Source organism: Kwoniella shivajii, chromosome 3 (assembly GCF_035658355.1).
Source record: "Kwoniella shivajii chromosome 3, complete sequence".
Classification (NCBI taxonomy): Eukaryota; Fungi; Basidiomycota; class Tremellomycetes; order Tremellales; family Cryptococcaceae; genus Kwoniella; species Kwoniella shivajii.
In genome coordinates, this window is record NC_085910.1 from 1245765 (window position 1) to 1266182 (window position 20418).

General features: G+C 42.5%; 8 protein-coding genes and 1 non-coding gene across 9 annotated transcripts; 3 read left to right on the forward strand and 6 right to left on the reverse strand.

The window, feature by feature from the left end:
• Positions 1-46: 46 nt before the first annotated feature.
• IL334_002656 (chlorophyll synthesis pathway protein BchC) lies at positions 47-1719 on the reverse strand (the record flags this gene model as incomplete). Its single annotated transcript, XM_062934398.1, has 8 exons — positions 47-80; positions 161-303; positions 365-845; positions 915-1023; positions 1100-1235; positions 1299-1327; positions 1389-1455; positions 1669-1719. The coding sequence occupies 8 exons, from the start codon at positions 1717-1719 to the stop codon at positions 47-49; spliced, it is 1050 nt and encodes a 349-aa protein (XP_062790449.1).
• A 1851-nt stretch (positions 1720-3570) lies between these two features.
• On the reverse strand, positions 3571-4905 carry IL334_002657 (calmodulin; the record flags this gene model as incomplete). Its single annotated transcript, XM_062934399.1, has 10 exons — positions 3571-3573; positions 3639-3688; positions 3763-3828; positions 3914-3971; positions 4070-4177; positions 4263-4360; positions 4561-4593; positions 4674-4685; positions 4768-4774; positions 4891-4905. The coding sequence occupies 10 exons, from the start codon at positions 4903-4905 to the stop codon at positions 3571-3573; spliced, it is 450 nt and encodes a 149-aa protein (XP_062790450.1).
• A 421-nt stretch (positions 4906-5326) lies between these two features.
• Positions 5327-7479, forward strand: IL334_002658 (uncharacterized protein; the record flags this gene model as incomplete). The annotated part of the gene is made up of 4 exons (XM_062934400.1): positions 5327-5660; positions 5729-6232; positions 6290-6564; positions 6622-7479. The coding sequence occupies 4 exons, from the start codon at positions 5327-5329 to the stop codon at positions 7477-7479; spliced, it is 1971 nt and encodes a 656-aa protein (XP_062790451.1).
• A 441-nt stretch (positions 7480-7920) lies between these two features.
• Positions 7921-8035, reverse strand: IL334_002659. Its single transcript, XR_009999584.1, has one exon. It is a non-coding gene; the product is annotated as a 5S ribosomal RNA (ribosomal RNA).
• A 434-nt stretch (positions 8036-8469) lies between these two features.
• IL334_002660 (uncharacterized protein) lies at positions 8470-10860 on the reverse strand (the record flags this gene model as incomplete). Its single annotated transcript, XM_062934401.1, has 8 exons — positions 8470-8603; positions 8777-8901; positions 8959-9027; positions 9090-9110; positions 9233-9635; positions 9764-10156; positions 10385-10703; positions 10765-10860. The coding sequence occupies 8 exons, from the start codon at positions 10858-10860 to the stop codon at positions 8470-8472; spliced, it is 1560 nt and encodes a 519-aa protein (XP_062790452.1).
• A 352-nt stretch (positions 10861-11212) lies between these two features.
• On the forward strand, positions 11213-12959 carry IL334_002661 (ATP-dependent RNA helicase FAL1; the record flags this gene model as incomplete). The annotated part of the gene is made up of 7 exons (XM_062934402.1): positions 11213-11229; positions 11304-11349; positions 11466-11475; positions 11549-11976; positions 12162-12436; positions 12489-12650; positions 12707-12959. The coding sequence occupies 7 exons, from the start codon at positions 11213-11215 to the stop codon at positions 12957-12959; spliced, it is 1191 nt and encodes a 396-aa protein (XP_062790453.1).
• An 803-nt stretch (positions 12960-13762) lies between these two features.
• On the reverse strand, positions 13763-16384 carry IL334_002662 (uncharacterized protein; the record flags this gene model as incomplete). Its single annotated transcript, XM_062934403.1, has 12 exons — positions 13763-13867; positions 13977-14484; positions 14545-14989; positions 15070-15139; positions 15199-15465; positions 15529-15592; positions 15665-15797; positions 15890-15967; positions 16032-16059; positions 16119-16133; positions 16199-16305; positions 16369-16384. The coding sequence occupies 12 exons, from the start codon at positions 16382-16384 to the stop codon at positions 13763-13765; spliced, it is 1836 nt and encodes a 611-aa protein (XP_062790454.1).
• A 408-nt stretch (positions 16385-16792) lies between these two features.
• On the forward strand, positions 16793-18741 carry IL334_002663 (uncharacterized protein; the record flags this gene model as incomplete). The annotated part of the gene is made up of 8 exons (XM_062934404.1): positions 16793-16853; positions 16963-17226; positions 17301-17392; positions 17475-17536; positions 17603-17692; positions 17768-18059; positions 18130-18205; positions 18275-18741. 8 exons carry the CDS (start codon positions 16793-16795, stop codon positions 18739-18741), a joined length of 1404 nt encoding a protein of 467 aa, XP_062790455.1.
• A 93-nt stretch (positions 18742-18834) lies between these two features.
• Positions 18835-19982, reverse strand: IL334_002664 (uncharacterized protein; the record flags this gene model as incomplete). Its single annotated transcript, XM_062934405.1, has 2 exons — positions 18835-19577; positions 19682-19982. The coding sequence occupies 2 exons, from the start codon at positions 19980-19982 to the stop codon at positions 18835-18837; spliced, it is 1044 nt and encodes a 347-aa protein (XP_062790456.1).
• Positions 19983-20418: the final 436 nt, after the last annotated feature.

Sequence of the window (20418 nt, forward strand, 5' to 3'; positions counted from 1 at the left end):
TGAACATGACAATCCGCAAGAATATCTTTCAGATCTTGAACATAGCTTAAGGTCTGATGGCGATCTTAAGGGCTTGTCGACTGTTGATCAAACACAATGATCAGTATAATTCGATGATTCTGTAAGATTCCGAGTTATAAATGAAGATTTTGCAACTCACGTGGCCATTTTGTCAAGAGCTTTTTGGTAATCCTTAAGATCGAAGACATCGGTGACCATACCTGTAGTCTTGATTTTACCTGAATCGAGGAGTTCGATAGCTCTTGGGAAACAGTATGTTTGGGAGAATGAACCGATGATTCGCTGTAAGACGATTCAGTAAGCTTGATTACATATAATCATGGGAAAGAATAAGAGGACGTACCTTTTCGTTAACGAAGATATCGGTAGGAGACCAAGATGGAAGTCTAGCTTTGTCCTCGTAGACACCATAGACGAGTAAAGTACCACCTCGAGTAACGTAGTTGATGGCGTCGTTTACGATAGATTCGACACCGGTACATTCAGCTACAACATCGAAACCGTATGGGTTCTCTTTCTTGATGTTAGCCCATTGGTTGGCGGCATCTTGTCTGTCGAGATCAATGTATGCATCGGCAGCATCAACTTTTCGAGCGATATCCATCTTGATACCCTTGTTGGCGGCAATGGTGATGTGTCCGGCACCACCGATCTTCATCAGTTGAGCCAAGATCAAACCAGTGGGTCCAGCACCGATCAAGAGGACTTTGGCACCGAAAGGCATCTTGAGTTTGTCCATACCGTGAATGGCACATGATGCGGGCTCAAGGAGAGTAGCTTCCTCATCACCGAGGTTCTTGATCTTGTAACATTTGGCGAAGTGGCTGAAAAGCGTGAAGAAATCAGTCCATGACCCTTTTGCGCGCACCGAGACGAGAATCGAGAAATCTCACTATTTGATATAATCGGCAAAACCACCGTCTCTGGCGACACCGGCAGGGGTGAAGTGCTCACAGAAGAGCTCATCACCCTTTCGGCAATAGTGACACCATCCACAGGTCTCTATTGTGGGAATGAGACCGTTAACAAATATTTCTTTGATTTGACGTGGGGCACACGAAAGAGCTCAAGAACTCACCTCCGACATCGGCAGCCACTCGGTCACCAAGAGAGAAACCTTTGACGTTTTTACCCATGGCAACAACTTTACCAACGGCTTCGTGTCCGGGAATCAAAGGGAACTTGGAGATGAATTCTCCTTCATGGATATGTTGCTGTGACGACCGGCGATCAGCTTAGTCCTTTTTACATCCAAATCGAGAAAGAGAAAAGCTCACGTCGGTACCGCATACACCACAGATGTCGACTGAAAGTCGAAGTGTCAGCAAATCCATTGAGTACGCAAAGTTGACGAGGAGCTGGCTTACCTTTGAGGAGGACTTCATTGTCGTTGATGGTGGGAACAGGTACCTTCTTGACCTCAAAGTTTCGAGCCTGATATCCATTGCAACGATCATTGAACGTTTAGGATAGCAGGTGATATGACGAGAATATGGATAGGTCGGAAGAACAAAGGAGATGAGATTTTACGGAATTAGGGAAAAGAGAGTACGTAGTGAATAAAGGGAAGCACAATCATCAGCTAAAAGAGGCTCAAAATGTGATTTTTGACAGTGAATCCAATGGCAAATGAATAGATTTACTCACCTCATGGTAGTACAAAGCACTCATTTCAGATGGGATATTAGAGTCGGACATTTTGAATGAAGTTGATTTGGGTTTTTGGCTGAACGTCAGGAAAGAAGTGAATGGAATGAGACAAGATCAGCTCTTCATTCTCATGATTCGTATATGTATGCACAAATGATCGGGAACATCTGAAGGGTGATCATCGTACACGTAGCAGGGAGAACAACGAGGTCAGAAGCGGGAGATGGGTGATAGGTGATCCGTGCAGATCGGGTCATCATCTCACCACCATCACATCTCCATTAAAGGGATCCCACCATCGCATCTTCCCCACTTTCATGTCCCATCTAAAGCAATACACAAGTCGATGTATGTGTGCAGGAGAATAAAAGGAATAAGGTTGATCGACTCACGTATGTTTTGATAAGCTACAGTGATATCTATTTTATATTGACAGAGTTTGAAAAGAATAGAAAAAGAAAGAGATGAATGCACTTCAGATGAAAAGAGGGTACTAATCAATCGAATGCATGAATACCAGTTATTACAGATCTTTTTTTTTCTCTCCCTCCATTCATTCCCAATCTCAATCTCAATCGGGGTTTTCTTCTCTTTTTTCTTTTCAATCCCTTTCACCGAAAGCAACCAGATAAAACCTAAAGCTCCCCCCTTTCCTTACAGTCCCAAATAGCCATATCATGTGAAGTAATATGGCATATGAATTGGAATGCCGAGAAAATATCGATATGAAAAAGGAACCCGCTTTTTCACTCCCCCTTCATGCAGAATGATAAAATAAAGATCAGAAGGGTTCAAACGTTGTTTGTATCTCCTGAAAAGAGAAAGGAAATGACGTCTGAGGCGAAAAACGATAAGATTCCTCTTTTTAACCGATCATACTCCGATAGAAACCTGTACTTACTATGCCTGTTCAGCCCGCACAAGTCAAATGCTTTTGGGCTGAATGTAACCCTGAATCATCCACGTATCACCCACATTCATGGAATATGGCAAGAAAAGGATACCAAAACCCGAAATTGGCATACACATGCTGAATGCTGTCAGATCCCAGCCGCGCCAGTGCCGCATCTATGCATGCACGCGTATTTGCAAACGAGATGAGATGACATCAAGTGCACCTGAAATGATGTGGCAAAGGTGACAAACTAGTCAGCGTCAAGTCGAAGCGAATTTGAGATGATGTCACAGTCAGCAAAGCGACCAACAGCGGTTCTTGCCGAGCCATTTGATAACCAGACCAGGTATCCGTATGATAGTACTGATTCATAATAAAAAGAATAAGATTATCGATCAGTGTGAATGGAACTCGCTCATAAAGCCGCGCAAATGACTGAAAGATCATTAACACCAAACGAGTCAGCTATATTAATGGAGATGATCTCGTAAATGACCAGCTGCACCAAATTAGAGCGATGTTTGTGCGTCAGTATTGTTTCAGGTCTACGGGTTGCAGGAATACAGTTTCTGTACTCACCTTTTCCTACTGTTGAGCGGACATTGACACGTTGGAAATATCACAGCCATTCTGAGACTTTTTTTGTCTGGCCTTGCCTTCAGTAGATAATTGATGGTCGAATATCCGTCAGGATAGTCACAGGTTGCTGAAAAGTATGGATTCTCAAGTTTGGAAGGATAAATAGAAGAAAACGTTCAGTTATCATTGGACTCAAACTGAACTTCAAATCGCAATGACCAGGTCGACATCCATTGGGACTCGCTGATATTCAGATTGCACAACCTATTTGCTCAAGACACTAATTACATTTAGGTGAATCCCATCCTCCTTTACATTTTTTTTTTCGATATCCCTCTGACCCCTCAATCTCACAGGAACCCAAAGACGCCAAAATGAAAGTTGATCGGAAAGATAGAAGAGGCAAAATGATCAGGACAGGAAGTTTACTGAAACATTATGATATATAAGCTAACAATCAATCTGGCTTATTTTGGAGAACGATGATACTTACCTTAGCCATCATCATTGTTACGAATTCGTTGTAGTCGATCATTCCATCACCTATGCACGAGGTGGTTGTAAGTTACTTGTGCGCAGCTGGTCATTACAACAATTTAATTTTCGAAACAACTTACCGTCCTTGTCTGCCTCTCTGATCATCTCGCTAATCTCAGCGTCGGAGAGCTTCTCACCGAGGTTGGCTGATAGGAATGGATCGTCAGTATCGGAACTACGACATACGAAGCAGTGTTTGGGAGACAAGCGGAGATCAGACAGATCACTTACTCATGACGTGTTTCAATTCAGCAGCGGAAATATGACCGTCGTTGTTTTTGTCAAAGACCTAAACGAAATCATACATCAGCACAAACGTGAAGAAAAGCCACCATATCGCATTGACCACTTTATGGGTGTAAGCGAGAGCGGAGAAGAGTGGCTCACCTTGAAAGCCTCTCGGATTTCATCTTCAGAATCAGTGTCGTGCATCTTTCTAGCCATAAGGGTCATGAATTCGGCAAAATCGATAGAGTTGTTTCCATCGGCGTCGACCTGAATGATCACATCACAGCAAAAGCGAGAACTTAATCAGCTCATCTCGATGTCGAGTTCGACTAAGTAGCTGATCCCTACTCGCCTCGTTGATCATATCCTCAAGCTCAGCTTGAGTAGGGTTTTGACCGAGAGATCTCATGACGGTACCGAGTTCCTTGGTGGTGATGGTTCCATCTCCGTCTACGCGATGGCGAAACATGTTGTTCATGAGAGTTCACACCGCGGGACGTAAGGAGTTGGATACAGGAGGACGAACACATCAAAAAGTCGTGTCAAGAATTTCGGTGAAACGGGGATGCGGTGCCAAGAGAGGATGCAAGGGGATATCATATCGTTAGCATCATTACTCGAGGAACATTCAAATGGCCTTTTGGACTCACCTTTGTCGAAGAGAGAGAAAGCCTCCTTGAATTCTATTAGCCAGTGGATCGTTAGCATCACATACTTAAGTCCGAGTCTGGTCTTATTCTAAGTGCTCGTATATCACACGTACCAGCGATTTGTTCTGTTGCCGTTCATTTCATGAGATAGTAATGTCAGCTCCGGTCACAAATCTCTTGTCCATACGTATAGTACAGGATACTGACCTTTTGTCTGCAAAGAACACGATCATCAGCTTGTGATCCTGATCGATGGGGAGATGATTGTGGGGCCTGCTGGGACCTCGTACGAGTGGGGTTTGGCTAGAGTAGAAGAAATCTCAAGCTCACCAATTGTTCAGCCATGATGAATGTCGTATCAGTCGTCACTTGTTGATAAATAAGTAATTAAGAATGAAGATCAGAACTGGTCAAAGGAATGTGAATATGGATATGTTAATTGATATTATGACCAGTGGTGTGAGAATGACAGTGCAGTCGCGAAACACGATGAAAGCGCAGTTCCCAAACAAAATGACTCAATGACAGCCTGATAGTTACAATGTCAATATTATCATGCTCTCCGGATCGGATTGCAGAAATGATGACGTAACATCACCTCAATTTCAATGTCTTTAAGTCATGATCGATGATTGCATGTGTCTTATTTTTTCTGACAAACCTCTTTGTATCTATTTCATCACAGAGCAGCTCATTGCCACCTATATTAATTCCTAATTCTCTAGTACGTCTTACTAGTCTGACGCACTTGATACCGCTGGTCATCATGTCGAGCTCAACACCTGTTTCAATCCTCTCAAGGGGGATATCAGTTTATTCCATACCTCCAGAACTGCTCTCGAATCTTACTGTACGATCGATACAAGCTCAACAATCCAATGAACCTTCAGACGAGACGGCGGAAAAAGCTGTTGTACAAACAGTGCAAGCTACTCTGCCTTCGGGTGCCGGATTGAGCTGTCAGACTTGCCCAAATACCAATTTCGACACCGTGGAAGAGCAACGAACACATTTCAAATCAGACTGGCATCGTTATAATGCCAAAGCAAAACTTACCGGAAGGACTGTCAGTGCAGAGGAATGGGATGGGATGGTAGAAGGTGAGTAAGACCAACGACTTACAACTGTAATCAATAAACGTGATATTGACTGCTATGATGCGGCGTAGGCATATCGTCCATTTCAGGATCAGGATCAGAATCTTCCGGATCGTCATCATCTGGCTCATCATCTCAATCGAAAGTCGCACGATTACTCAAACGTCAAACAATCGGGAATGGACTCAATCCAGAAGATGATGATGATGAGGAAGCGCTCGAATTAGCAGATCGTCAAAGAAGAGCTCATTTACGAACAGCCGTTATTTGGTTCTCACCCACTACATCTCTCGATTCTTTAGGTATACCAAAAGATACTCAATTAGGTGTACATCGAGCTTTGTTCCCACCATTCGATACTGCCGCGGATTATTTGACGGAATTGAAAAGGATGCAATTGACTGGAAATGAAAATCAAGATGGTGAAAGGAGATTGACATTGTTAATGGTTGCAGGAGGTCATTTTGCTGGAATGGTAGTCTCAATAAGACCCAGAGCCAAAAATGAAAGACAGGAAGTTAAAGGTGCAGGTGATATCAGAATTTTGAAACATAAAACATTCCATCGTTATACCAGTTAGTTCATTCTGCCTCATTCTTCTGCCAATAGATAGCTGATGTCACGCCGTTCAGCACGTAAGAAGCAAGGTGGTTCTCAAGCATTGAACGATAACGCAAAATCAAAGGCTGTTTCTGCCGGTGCCATGTTACGTAGATACGGTGAACAAGCTCTACAAGAAGAAATCAGAGCTTTGATGATCGATTGGGAAGAAGATCTCGCTGCCTCTGAGAGAATTTTCATTAGAGCTAGTACGCACGGGAAAAAGAGTTTCTGGGGATATGACGGAGCCGTTCTTCATAAGACCGATGATCGAATAAGAGTATTCCCTTTCCCTACTAGGAGACCTGTAAGTGATATCCGCGCAGTGCCATGGGAATCGTCAGCTGATAGCTACGCGATGTAGACTCTTCAAGAACTCCTACGATGCTGGAATGAACTCACACGGTTGAAAGTATCACGGTTATCCGAAGAAGCCCTTCAAGCTCTTGACGATGCGTATATCGCTTCTCTTCAACCAAAAAACAAGCCCATCAAAGCGGCTCCTGTGTCTACACCTGCTCCTGTAGTCCCTGCTGTGCCCAAGCTATCACCCGAGGAAGAAGCTCGTGTAGATCGTCGAAAGAGATTGGAAGAAATGATACGGAAAGGACGATTAGACGCTTTGAAACCTTTCTGGACCAAATACCAATCAGACTATCAACCTTCTGAAATATTAGGTTTTGTAGCTGCTGCAGGGCAAGAAGATATCCTACGTTACCTACTTGAAGAAGAGAGATCAGATCCTACACAACCCATCGAAACAGCCAATGGGAGAAGAGCATACGAATTATCGTCAACGAAAATCATCCGAAATGTGTTCAGAAGAGTAGCTTACAATCACCCAGACTGGTATGATTGGGTCAATCAAGCTAGAGTACCTTCTGGTTTGAGCGATGAATTGGAAGCTGAGCAAAATTCCAAGAAAGCAGATCGACGAAAAGGTCTCAAAGAGAAATTGAAGGAAAGGGAAAAGACGAGATTGGCAGAAGCTGAAAACGAAGAAAAAGCTCAATTGGAAGCTGAAGCTCAAAGGAAAAAAGAAGATGAAATGAGGAAAGTGGCATTATCATTGAACGGTGGTGGAACAGGGAATACGGGTCCACAGAAATTAGGTGGGAAAGTCGGTGGAGAAGGTTTAGGTGGAATGAGTCAGGAAATGAGAATGCAAATCGAAAGGGAAAGAAGAGCACGAGCAGCTGAAGCGAGATTCGGTAGAGGGTAGGAAGGTCGAACGCTATCAGTCTAGTAAATGAACAGTTTGAATGAACTATAATGGAGAAATCCCATGTCAGAGGAACACTTACTCTTTGTCACAAAAGCTATTGAACCTGAATTTTTTTGTCTGACAATGTTTCCCTTGAAGATATAGCAATGACGTTGCGCGGTACTTCCTTCTAATCTTACACATTTCTCCCCCTTGCAATCATCCTTCCCTCCTCCCATCCCTCTCTCCCCACTCTGACTCCCATTCTCCTCCTTCCTCCTTGCACCTTCCCGTCCTCGCTTTCCCTCGCTTCAACGTGACTGAGATCCCATCTGAACAGCTTTCTTCCCGCACAACTCGCTTTCACCCACCTACACCTATCATTCCCCGCTTCCTCTTCTTTGTAACATCTTCTTCCTCTCCCCTCTCGTCTCCTGTGTGAGGAACAAAAAGTAAAAGAACTACAGCACCCGGGATTCCCATCTGGTCCCCCACGATGGTACTAACCGAGCGATACCCAGCTTAGCTGCCCAGATCTGACGGGATGGGGCGTTTTCGAGGTTCTATGGCCGTAGATGAGAGAATTGCGGTGGTCAGAACGGTTTATATATGCTTGAAGTGATGAGGAAAGATCCGAGGAGAAACGTCTTGGGAGATAAGCGATCTGCTATTCACTCTGACTACCAGACAACACACCTCCTAAGCAGTTATGGCTATGGCACAGAGTGTAATATCAGGTCAATGAGCGTTCAACTCAATCGTGCTTGCAGCTAAAGTGAGAGTTAACCATCTAGATCAAAGACGTGTTTCGGTGCATGTAGCACTTTCTTTCCATCGTTCCGATTCAATCCCAAACCTTTCAATCAGTTCACCTTCGGTGCATTTTTCCATGATGTTATTTTATGCATACAGCTATGAAAGCGTCTTCTTATGACCGCAACATAATCATATGCTCATCCGGAACAATTCGCAATTGAAATGACGGTTTGATTGTGTATGATATCGCGATTATAACAAACCTTGCTTCTTCAAGTCGAAGTAAGTCTTTTTGTCATATACGTTTCCATCTTCATCTTCAAACTCTTCTGCTCGTTCGGCTTCTTGGAGAGAGGCTCTCCCTTCTCTTTTGAGCTTTTCGGCAACTACACAAGTAAAGTTGTATTAGCTTTTCGTTCCCTTCCTTCCTCTTCTGGAGCCGAGATACCAAGTCCATACAGTATATGGCATAGGTCTGTTCCCAATCCGCCTGATGAATACAAAAACTCTGGTATGGAACCTAGACTAAGATAGGGTAGGATCGGGAACAAAGACTCACGGGCAAGGGCATCTGAGATAGAAGTGATGCCGAGAAAATGTCGATTTCCAGAAGTCGGTATACCTAAAGCTCGAAGTCCTAACATGTGTTTGCCTTCACTGAAGTGTTTATCAAACTCCCGGCGACTGCAGAGGGGTCAGCAGACGATACGAAATGTGTTTTGAATAGGTGCGCCGACTCACCCCTGAATCCTTTGTTGACAGATTTCACAGTCAAAGGTGACTCCCAGGCCATGTAATTTGTACAGCGTGCTAGCAGAAAAGGTATGTTAGCATCCTACAGCTAGTCATAGCATGTATAGACTTATCAGAACGGAATTGGCTTTCCATCAAACCTAAAATGGTAACGAGAAGCATCAGCGCAAGTACCCGACCATAAGACTGACGCAAAGGTAAAAAAGGAAAATTCAAACGGAATTGAGGAATCGGATTGTGTGATTTTCAAGGGAGAACTCACCCAAGAGGTAGCTTCAGTGGATTGTAGATCTTTCCATCGTCTTCCTCGTCCTCATCTTCATTACCCAGATCTATAGGAACAGCAGGAGCTTCTTCTTGTTCCACCAATTCCGTTTCTCTTTCTCTAGCGGTCAAAGCCATCTTCCTTTCCGTTTCTGAACGTGTATGTGCTAATTTCTCAGGAATGGGCGGCAATGAGAGTATTGCTGAGATAAGATGAGTAAGTCTTGCAGGTATTTCAAGCTTATTACGATATGTCGACGTCGAAGCTACAGGTGCTGAAGAACCATTGGTCTTTGATGGATCTGAAGATGAGGATGATTTTGAAGCTTGTTCTTTTTTCTTATGCTTGTCGGAATTAAGATGTGCATCGTATACTGTCTGTTTTGAGTAACTCTTTTGACCTATTGATATCACAAGAAATCGTTAGCTGGCCAGCATGATCGAGACATGTGGCCGAAGGGTAAAGGATAGGTTATATGGAAAATGGGAGAAGAGTGCGACAAATGGAAATGAGACGAGTATGACTCACAATATTGACACCATATTCCTTCGCCATTATTGTTCTGCGCTTTGGATTTTGTACTGCTCTCAGCTTCCCAACCTTGAACTTGACCAGCTTCCCAAGCAGATTTGAATTTCTCTTCTTCTTCCTTGATCTTAGCTTGTATATTGACCAAAGGTAAAGCTCGTTCGAAATATGACATCAAATAGTTATAGAGAGTTTGAACATATTCCAAATAAGCAGCTGAAGATTTCTCTTTTAGTTCCAAAGTTCTTTCAACTTTCCCTTGTTTTAACATATCTAAAAACCCTATATAGGATAACCGAGTGGCTCCTCTAAGATTCATGTATTGAGAATGACTCAGAAGCATATCGAGGTATTTCCCATGGGCCTCTTCTCCACTAAATATCGAGTCCAAAGCTGTGAGAGTACGAAATCAGTTTATGAGATCAAGAGCTGGGGGGATTCAGAGGAAGATGCGCGGAAGGGGATAAGAGAAAAGGGAGGGCAATGGGAATGGGAACGGGGACGGGACAGACGAACAGGAGAAGAGCAGAAGAGCAGCACAGGTCATAGGTCATAGTAGCACTTTACCACCTCCTGGCTCGTAATGTCCCTCTCCTGAACGATAAGGAAGGCGGAACTCACGATCAATGATAGTAGGTTCTGCATCACCTTCCACATGAACAGTTTGGATTCCATCTCCTTTCACCAATTCATCTACTTGACTGATCATTTGTCTACTACTGATACCAGGATTACGTTGATGAAAATCTTTTATCTTGTTATATCTTGTATAGAATTCAGCCAAATCATCTTCGCCCGCTTGAGGAGCTGAAAGTAATTGAAGTTCTCTAGGTCTTAATCCAGGTAAATCTTCATAAAAATCAACTAATTCCTTTCGTAATCCACCTAATCTACCTAAAACATCCGCTGCTTTTCTATCCCTTCTAGTGATGTTCTTTTGCTATATCGAAATTAACATTAGCATGCTATACTCGAGTATGGATGTGGCGGTCGAGACTTACTGCTGTAGGATTTTGGAGAAGCACTTCGGCAAGAGCTTGTTCATACCTTTCTATTTCCTCGTGTGTGGATCGTTGAGTCTCAATTATAGAGTCCATTTTGTTCTTCCCACTTGCTGCTTGTCGACTTGTCAATCCAATCCCTGAAACAAGTTGTGCAGATTTCAGTGGAATATGTAGCTGAATATGCGGAATAACAGTGCACGAATTCGCTGAAGTGTTGTTAAAGGATCTGTTCGCTCGCAACAGAAAGCAGCAAGTAGTCGAAATAAGTGCCACATACCGGTGATATAACGGTAATACAATTGATCCCGCCGCCACTTCCTTCTGTTCTGCACTCTTCTGGGATTTCATGTTGTCGAGTTGTTCTAGGCTGATTGAACGAGATAACATACGTTGATACATTCCTTCATTTCCTTCACTTTTGTAGAATCAAGACAAAGCGAACAGAATGGCAGGAATCAACACGTGAGTGTGAGAGGATCACCCAGCTAGACTATAAGAGTGACCGCCTAACAGATAGCTGACGATGTCCACTGCAGCGGTGATGAAAAACTCGTATTCGAGTCTTCCGAGGCAGTCTCGGTGGTACGTATCTTTTTCAACTCTTCAAGCTGCGCGACTTTCTTTGGAAACGCAGTGCATTATCGAGAGGCTCAGGGGTGTTCATTATGATTGACACTTTTGTTCCTCTCGACTTTTAGGCTCCCACTTGTGAGTATTCAGCATTTCCCTCTTTTCTCCTTAGAATTATATACTGATGTCTTTGGTTTTAACCTTTTCTCAGTCGAGGCCTTGAATTTGAAAGAAGATTTACTTCGAGGTATCTACGCATACAACTTCGAAAAACCATCTGCAATTCAACAAAGAGCTATTATACCTATCATGAGAGGAAGAGATGTTATCGCTCAAGCTCAATCAGGTACTGGTAAAACAGCTACGTTCTCAATTTCAGCATTACAATCTATCGACACAAAAGTTCGAGAATCACAAGTCTTAGTCCTTTCACCCACGAGAGAATTGGCTGTTCAAATCCAATCTGTCATGTTGGCTTTAGGTGATTACATGAACGTATCATGTCATGCTTGTATCGGTGGAACAAGTGTGGGTGAAGATATCAGAAAGTTGGAAGCTGGTCAACAGGTCGTTAGTGGTACTCCCGGAAGAGTGTTTGATATGATCAGAAGACGAAATCTCAGGACCAAGGATATCAAGGTGAGTTTGATTATTACAAGCAACGGTATGCACAAGCGAAAGAGTTGGATCAGAGGACTGCGGACATCATTTGGCTTGAGGGAAACTCAGCTTGACGGACAATGAGAAGCAGTCTCAAACGAAACAGACGGAAAAGTGGAGAGATATACACTTTGACAGCTGAATTACTGCTAACATATTATCAGATGCTTATTCTCGATGAGTCCGATGAATTACTCAACAAAGGTTTCAAAGATCAAATATACGATATCTACCGATATCTTCCCCCTGCCACTCAAGTGGTCGTTGTCTCCGCTACTCTACCTCACGATGTTCTCGAGATGACAACCAAGTTCATGACCGACCCTATTCGAATCTTGGTCAAGCGTGATGAGTTGACTTTAGAAGGTATCAAGCAATTCTTCGTCGCTGTTGAGAAGGAAGATTGGAAGTTTGACACTTTATGTGATTTGTATGATACGTAAGTGCATCGATCCAAGACAATAAAGCATGATTTCTGACCATTGGTGTAGACTCACTATCACGCAAGCCGTCATATTCTGTAATACTCGAAGAAAGGTTGATTGGCTCACTGAGAAAATGCGAGAAGCCAACTTTACCGTTAGCAGTATGCACGGTGAGATGGTACAAAAAGAGCGAGATGCTATTATGGCAGAATTCAGAGGCGGTCAAAGGTTAGTTAAATCACAATTCAACATCAGTAAAGTCCAATGCTAACTGTCATTTGTAGTCGAGTACTTATCACCACCGACGTGTGGGCCAGAGGTATTGATGTTCAACAAGTTTCTTTGGTCATCAATTACGATTTACCCACATCGCGTGAAAACTACTTGCACAGAATAGGTCGATCAGGTCGATTCGGTCGAAAAGGTGTTGCTATCAATTTCGTCACTGTAGAAGACGTTCGAATTTTAAGAGATATCGAACAATATTATTCTACTCAAATCGATGAAATGCCCATGAACGTCACTGAGCTTACATAGGGTTTCTGACGGAATAAAAAGGGTGAATGGGTGGCATATACTACATGCAAAATGTATTAAAACATGACCAGATCTTCAAAAAAAGGATCGCTGTGGTGCAGTCTGCACGCAATCGTTGCTGACGGGTGATTATTATCCTTATCTCTCTGTTCGATCAGGTGAGATCGTTCTCATCATCATGTTCGATTCCATTAATTCCCTCTATTACAAAACCTCTTTTCCTCCTGATACCCACGACGTCAGTCCTTATGATACACCACAATACCAGAATCAAGCTTGATTTATTATCCAAATTGCATAGCTTTCGCAGCAGCAATAGCGAAACAACCGACGGCCGGTAAATCAGTCACGAACGTCCTTGTTGCATGTATTTTCAACCAAATGTCTAGTCATCGAACTGGATTTGCGGTTGAAGTAGGATCATCTTCATCCCCTTTTCTACTCAAGAGCATTGAAGCTTGAGGTCCGAATTTATCTATCTGTCGGTCTTTTAGTACATACACCAGTACACCGATCCTTCGCGTTTGACATCGTCAGATGATTCGAATTCTCACTCGTTGAACAGGTCCAACATCTGTGGACGAAAAGCAAACTTGCTGTGTATCATGTATTTAGTGGAAAGCCCAAAGGGTGATGACTCGCAGTTAGGAGGAAAATACATCCGGAGCAGATGCCATGTACATGAAATACCACACGCAGAAGAGGACAGGGTTGGTAAACACTTATAATCAAGTCGCAATCACGATTCACACTTTAAATGTTCTACTCCACAACAATCGCATATATGTCAATCTACTGATTCTCTATACAGGTACAGTCCAAGTTCTTACTATACCATCTGATCCAGCAGTGATAAGTTTATCATCTCCTATCCAAGAAACTCCAGTGACTCCTCCAGGGTGGGCGTTCTACAAGCACCACATCAGCGAGAGACTCTTCAACAAGAATTTAGACAGAGTCTAATCAAATTTTGACAGAAGGATGTCTGTTCGACAAAGTATATAAAGTGGGACTAACCTTAATTGCTACATTCTTAGCAATCTTCTCTCTATCCCAAATATAAACAGCTTCATCCAAACCAGCCGAAGCTAATCTCTTACCACTCTTACTCCAATCTAAAGCTACGACACGTGCAGTGTGGAAAGTCCATCGACTTGAAACCGCCACTGATTGCTTTTCAATATCAACTAAAACAATCCTTCTTGCCGAATCTCCAGATGCTAGGAATTTCCCATCTGGTGAGAATGACAATGACAATATATCACCTTTATTATCTTCGAATGAAGCTATTTCTTTATCTGGTGAAGTGGAGTATAAGACAACTTTCTTTCCTATGCCACACGCTAATAGATCGGAATTGGGTCCAGGGTGTGCTGCAACGGCGGAGATGCCACCTTTGACTAGAACGGAGGATGAGTTTGAACCAACGGGATGAACTTCCAGTCCAGAAGACGTCGCTATGTAGACTGCGTTTTGTGTGGAAGCGACTCCTGATGGCTGTGATTTGATGGGTAATGAGGTGGAACTATGGGGAATGTGAATCAGTGAGCACAGCTTCTGACTCTCCACAGAATCTTAAACTCACGAGAATGATTCTCCCTCGATAGAAGATACTTTATCATCCCAACCAGCCGAATAAACTTTTCCTTTCATATCACTACTCAAGGCGATGACATTTGCAGTATGACCAGTACCATTCAACTCGTCACAATTTCCTTCCTTTTCACCAAAAGAATCACCAATATCGAATTTCTTGATGGTACCATCGAATGAACCAGTATAGAAAGTAGATGAAGATGAATTTTCTTCACTTCCACTTGATAACGTAGATGCAGTAATCGCTTTTGTAGCTCCATGTAGTTTACGCCATTTAGTATTTGAAGATTCTCTAGTATCAAACAGGTTTAATACGCCTGATAATGAGATTGATACTACTGTATTTGGGTTGGCGAAGACTACTCCGTTTTGTTGAGATTGAACATCTGAACCTATCGTCCAGCTTTGAGTGGATCTAAGTGACGTTGCGTCCCCTTGACAAGGATCTCTTATTAGCACATATACCGACTGAGCACTACCATCAAGAGGGCTTTAAACATTGGTATACACTCACAAATAGAAACTATACCATCAGCACCAGCAGAGGCGATAGAAGATGAATCAAGATTCCAAGAACAAGCCATCTATCGCTCTTGATATTAGTTATGATACCTCTCTGACCAAAGGGGAGGGGGAAACATACCAAACTACTTGTAGCTCCATCTCTATTCACTTCGCCTTTGACTTCTCCAGATTTACCATCGTAGAGGAACAGTTTCCCATCGCTTGCGACACTAGCGAATAAATCACCGTTAGGCGAGAAGGCTACATCCCTGACGAATCGATTATGGGTATTAATCATTTTGTCGTATTTGAACGGTACGGCAGTATGGAGAATCAAAGAATTGTCGTCGGATCCTGAAACGGCTCGGAAAGGTCTTTGATGGCGAACAGAGAGGGAGGCTATAGGCTAGAAATATAACACACAGAAGTTAGCTCTTGTGCGTTATCTTCGAACCTCACTCGTACTTACCTTTGAATGTCCGGTGATCTCACCACATGAAGAACCTGAATCCATAAAGAAAGCAGCTCCGAACCTGTTTTTCCATAGACACTCAGCACTTATATTTCATATGTATACTCAGCTTGACAGGAGGTCGTCAACTCACTTGTCCTTGCCTTCTCCACCAACGATGATCCTCTTGCTTTCCCCATCCCAAGCTAAATCATTGATCTTACCTGATAACGGTCGAATGGCAAGTTTGAGGTTATTTTCGGCATTCGTGACGTCCCACACTCTGACTATTCGGGTGTCAGTAGCAAGTTAGCAGATGATACCGCAGTCTCTGATGGAGCAATAAGAGGAGCATTTCCCTCGGCACGGATGTACTCACCGTTACCAGCTACATCAGCTGAAGCTGCGTAGTATCCCGAAGGAGAGAATCGAGCGACTGTAGTAGATTGTGTGTGTTCTAGGTTTTACGTGAGGATCAGCTCGGTCATTCCTGGACTGCAACAATCACCCCCTTCACTAACGAGTATAAGCGTGAGACAAGTCTGTGTGCTATTGGTTTTTCATATCAATATCGCAATGCGTATGGATCAGGGAGGTCTTCAGCTTACATTGAGATCACGGATCTGCAGGAAGCGCGAACGTCAGCACGCACTATAAGTTATGATATGGTGACTTAAATTCAGCTCACTATCACAGCTCTTCCATTCGTATATATCAATTTCTCTCCTTTGGGATCAACAGCCAACTTTGTCGACTCTGATCTCGCCGTAGCAGGATTACATGGATAGATAGGGCCTAAATGAGCTACGTTAGTCTCATCATGGCCGGTCCGCAGTTGTGCTGCACATCAGTACTCGCCAGCTTTGTACGCCATTTCGCTTGGTGATGTTCAGATGGAAGGTATATGAACGTATGAGAGATGTCGTATATGAAGCTATGCAAGATGTCTCTGTGCTGTTTATCTGTCGTCATATCGAATACCATTTCAGGGTTAACATCGCGTGGACAGACATACAAAAGGTCCGAGTGGAGGTGGTCGAGGTCCTACTTTATTATACGCGATTTCGGTCGAAAAGAGTGAGAGTAGAGAAGGGGATGAGAGTAACAATGGCGACAGAAACGAATGATACTTCGAGCAAATCAGCATTCACAGTATCCAGGACAGCCAACGAACTCTGCTGGATTGGTCGGACTGAGTCATAGAGGAATCCTTGCTTGTTCTCGGTCAACCTCATATCTCCCAAATATTCATTCTTGATTCCCGACGTCAATCAATCTAAAAATGGTCGAACCGAAAAGTATAGTCAAGACTGTTTTCTTCGCATTGGTATTGGACCTACTAGGTATGTATGACTCTATTTCATCACTATCTGAGGCAAAAGAAGCATATAAGGTCAGGGGTGTGTCGCGAGCTCCAACTCACTCAAAACTGATATTTTGCCTTGTTCACAGCATTCACAATACCATTACCCCTCTTTCCTAGATTAACAGCATGGTATCTCACGTTAGACTCATCGCCCAATTCGTTACTCTCGAACCTCCTATACATATCAAGAAAATGGCGTTCAACGTTATTATCCCTATCTTCTACAACAGGCTATGTCACAGATGGTGATGATCAAGGTAAAAAAGAATGGGATGTAGTTTTACTTGGTGGTGCAATGGGAAGTTTATTTAGCTTGTGTCAATGTATCATAAGTCCGTATTTGGGTAGATGTAAGTGACCATTCAGTCTGCTCACTGATGCTATCGTATACCCTGATGGAATGAGCTGATGAAAAGCATGGTAGTATCCGATAAATATGGAAGGAAAAAAGTGCTATTAGCTACTATGATAGGTAATTTACTTTCAGCCATAATCTGGATACAATCAACTTCCTTCGTATGTCCTTTCGTTTTCTCATACTTTCAGATATAGATGTCAAGTCAATAGAGTAGATGTTCGTTGACGTTCAGAAATGTAGGCCTCGTTCCTTCTGTCAAGACTTGTAGGTGGATTGAGTGAAGGGAATGTCCAATTGAGCACGTAAGCGTATTCACCTTATCAAGTACTCATGCTTGCTAGATATTCTAACGGTATGTCCTTTTTCAGAGCTATCATAAGTGACGTTACGACTTCATCGACAAGGTCAAAAAGTCTTGCTTTAGTAGGGATAGCATTTTCCATTTGCTTCACCTTGGGGTAAGATCACTTTCCCATCCCATCATCCTCGTTGTGTATATACTATTGAGCTGAACTATATCGGGATGGAATTAGGCCATCATTAGGAGCATATTTCGCTTCCCGTCCAATACCACTGACAACTTCAACTTCAAAGGACAAGTTGAATATATATGCTTTACCAGCTACCATCTCACTTGTATTGTTATTAGTCGAAACTATATTCCTAGCAGTCAAATTACCTGAAACGAAAGGATGGAAGAAAGATGATACTTCTATCGAAGAGAAGAAAGCGGACGGTCAGAAGGGTTTATCAGTTGAAGAAAAGTTGAACAAGTTGAAAATCGTTGGAAGATTACATGGTCTATTTTTACTATTCTTTTCAGGTGTGAGAATGAGAAGTTAAAGCCCTCTTTTCCATTACGTTTCGATGTCGCTGATTTCGATCTGTTTTTTAGGCTGAATTCACCTTGACTTTTCTGACGTACGACTTGTTTTCCGCTACGAATGCTCAAAATGGTCGACTGCTCTCCTGTAAGTCGAAATTAAGTCCATATAAGTCTACCGAAAATCGTGTAGCTGAAACTTTCTATACTACCACAGATATTGGTATACTGTCCGCAATACTCCAAGCTAGACATGTCCGACCCTCATTAACGCGATTAGGTGAAATCCGATTGGCTTCATATGGTATATTATCATGTATAATAGCACTTTCCCTTTTATCAATCTTACCTTTCTCATCTATTTTATCAAATCCATCAATGTCTACATTGGTTTTATATGGATCAGCAACATGTTTAGCATATACATCAGCAACTGTAGTAACTGGATTAACATCTTCTGCAGCTTCTTTGGTTGATGAGTCCCATCCACTCCTTCAACGCGGAAGGGCTTTGGGTGGATTTAGGTCTAGAGGTCAATTGGGAAGAGCTGTAGGTCCATTATTGGCTAGTTCAATTTATTGGATCAAAGGTCCATCAATAGCTTATATCGGTTTAGCAAGTTGTTTATCCATAGTTTGGTTTATCACAAATAAACATGTTGAGAAAAGGAAGAAAATAGAATAAACTTATTTAGATTAAAGTTTACACGTAGATGCATACACTATCACCTCTAATCAATCACAATGTCCCTTTCATAGTATACTTGAAGAGGTTTTTTCAATGATTCCAACCAACTACCATTCTATCAATACCAAACTGATCTTTCCAAACTTCGGTTCTACCTATGACGTTACTACTCTTTAAAATATCCATTACGTCTTCTGATTGACCTATTCCAATCTCAAAAGCGGTTCTAGGTATTCCTTTCCAGCCGACTTGCTCCAATTGACCTTGATCAGCCAGCAAGTCCGGTAAGATCTCACTTATTCTTTCGTAGAATTCAAGTCCTTTTCCTTTTCCTTTTACTTGTCCATCTTGTTTATCTATATCTCCGATTAACGCAGAGGGACTTTCGAAATGCTTGACACTTGACGGTAAGTTTTGATATTGATCATAAGGTATATAAGGTGGATTAGAAACGACTAAACCGACTTTGCTACCATCAAGAGGTAATAAAGTAGCAGGATCTTTGAATAAATTACCAAATTTAACTGTAACTTTATCCGTCATTCCTAATTCCTGATTGTTCATCATTGCCAACTGAATTGCAGCTGGAGAATTGTCGATCCCCGTGACCTTACTCAATGGATTTAGACGAGATAACAAGAATGATATACATCCTGTACCCGTACATAGATCTAGTATATCCAAAGGTTTCGTTGGTCTTTTCGATGACGTTAAAGGTGGTATTGAAGATAATATTGCTGAAGAGAGTTTTTCGAATATATAGGCTGTTTCAGGACGTGGTATCAATACTGGTCTACGACATTTTATCGTCAAAGGACCAAAATCTGTACTTCCTATTGAACACAAAACACACATCTCCAGTCGTCAGCAGATATTCAAGTGTGACGTTAATGGACTGGAGTCGGACCGGTTCAACGAAAAAAACACGCAAACATACCTAAGATATACTGTATTGGTTCACCTGTACTTCTCCTCTCAACCATCTCTTGTATACGATCATCTTCTACAGGAGGTAATTTCCCTTTAGCCATGAGTTTTGAAGACGTGTCTCGTACTTCTTGAGTGATCCATCGTAACTCGTTAGAAGCGTCTTCTTCTGTTAATTCGGGATTGAGCAACAGGGTAGAAATATGGCTAGAGCGAGAAGCAGTATGGTTGAAGCGAGATGATGATGCTTGATGAGTGGTTTGGGAAAGCTGTCGCGCAGCCTTACGAGCTACAGCATGTAGTGAGATCATATCTTCCGTTCTTGATTGGCCTGTCGCTCTCTTCAGTCATCACGATATTGACACCCTAGCTATGTATACCTCGCCATCATTTACCTGATTTCGTTTCGAGTTCCAACTTTTTGTCAACAAATGAATTCCGTTGGAATTAATGACATGAAAGGAGTGACGTGGAATATTATAAATACTTTGCTCGAGTAAGATTATCAATTTCCCACTCTTGGTTTATGACGGAATATGGGAAAGATTAGATTTGAACTCACACTTTCTTGTTCGTCTTCTTCTCTTGGTCTTTCTCTCGTTTCCACATCCCAAAATCCCATTCACTGTCTACCTCGCTTGTATGCTCGATCACCTGATACGGCAAACGAGGTCATCAATACTTTCTCCAACAATCCATTCCTACTCAAAATATATATCTCCCATCGTTCGAGGTACAACTCTAAAC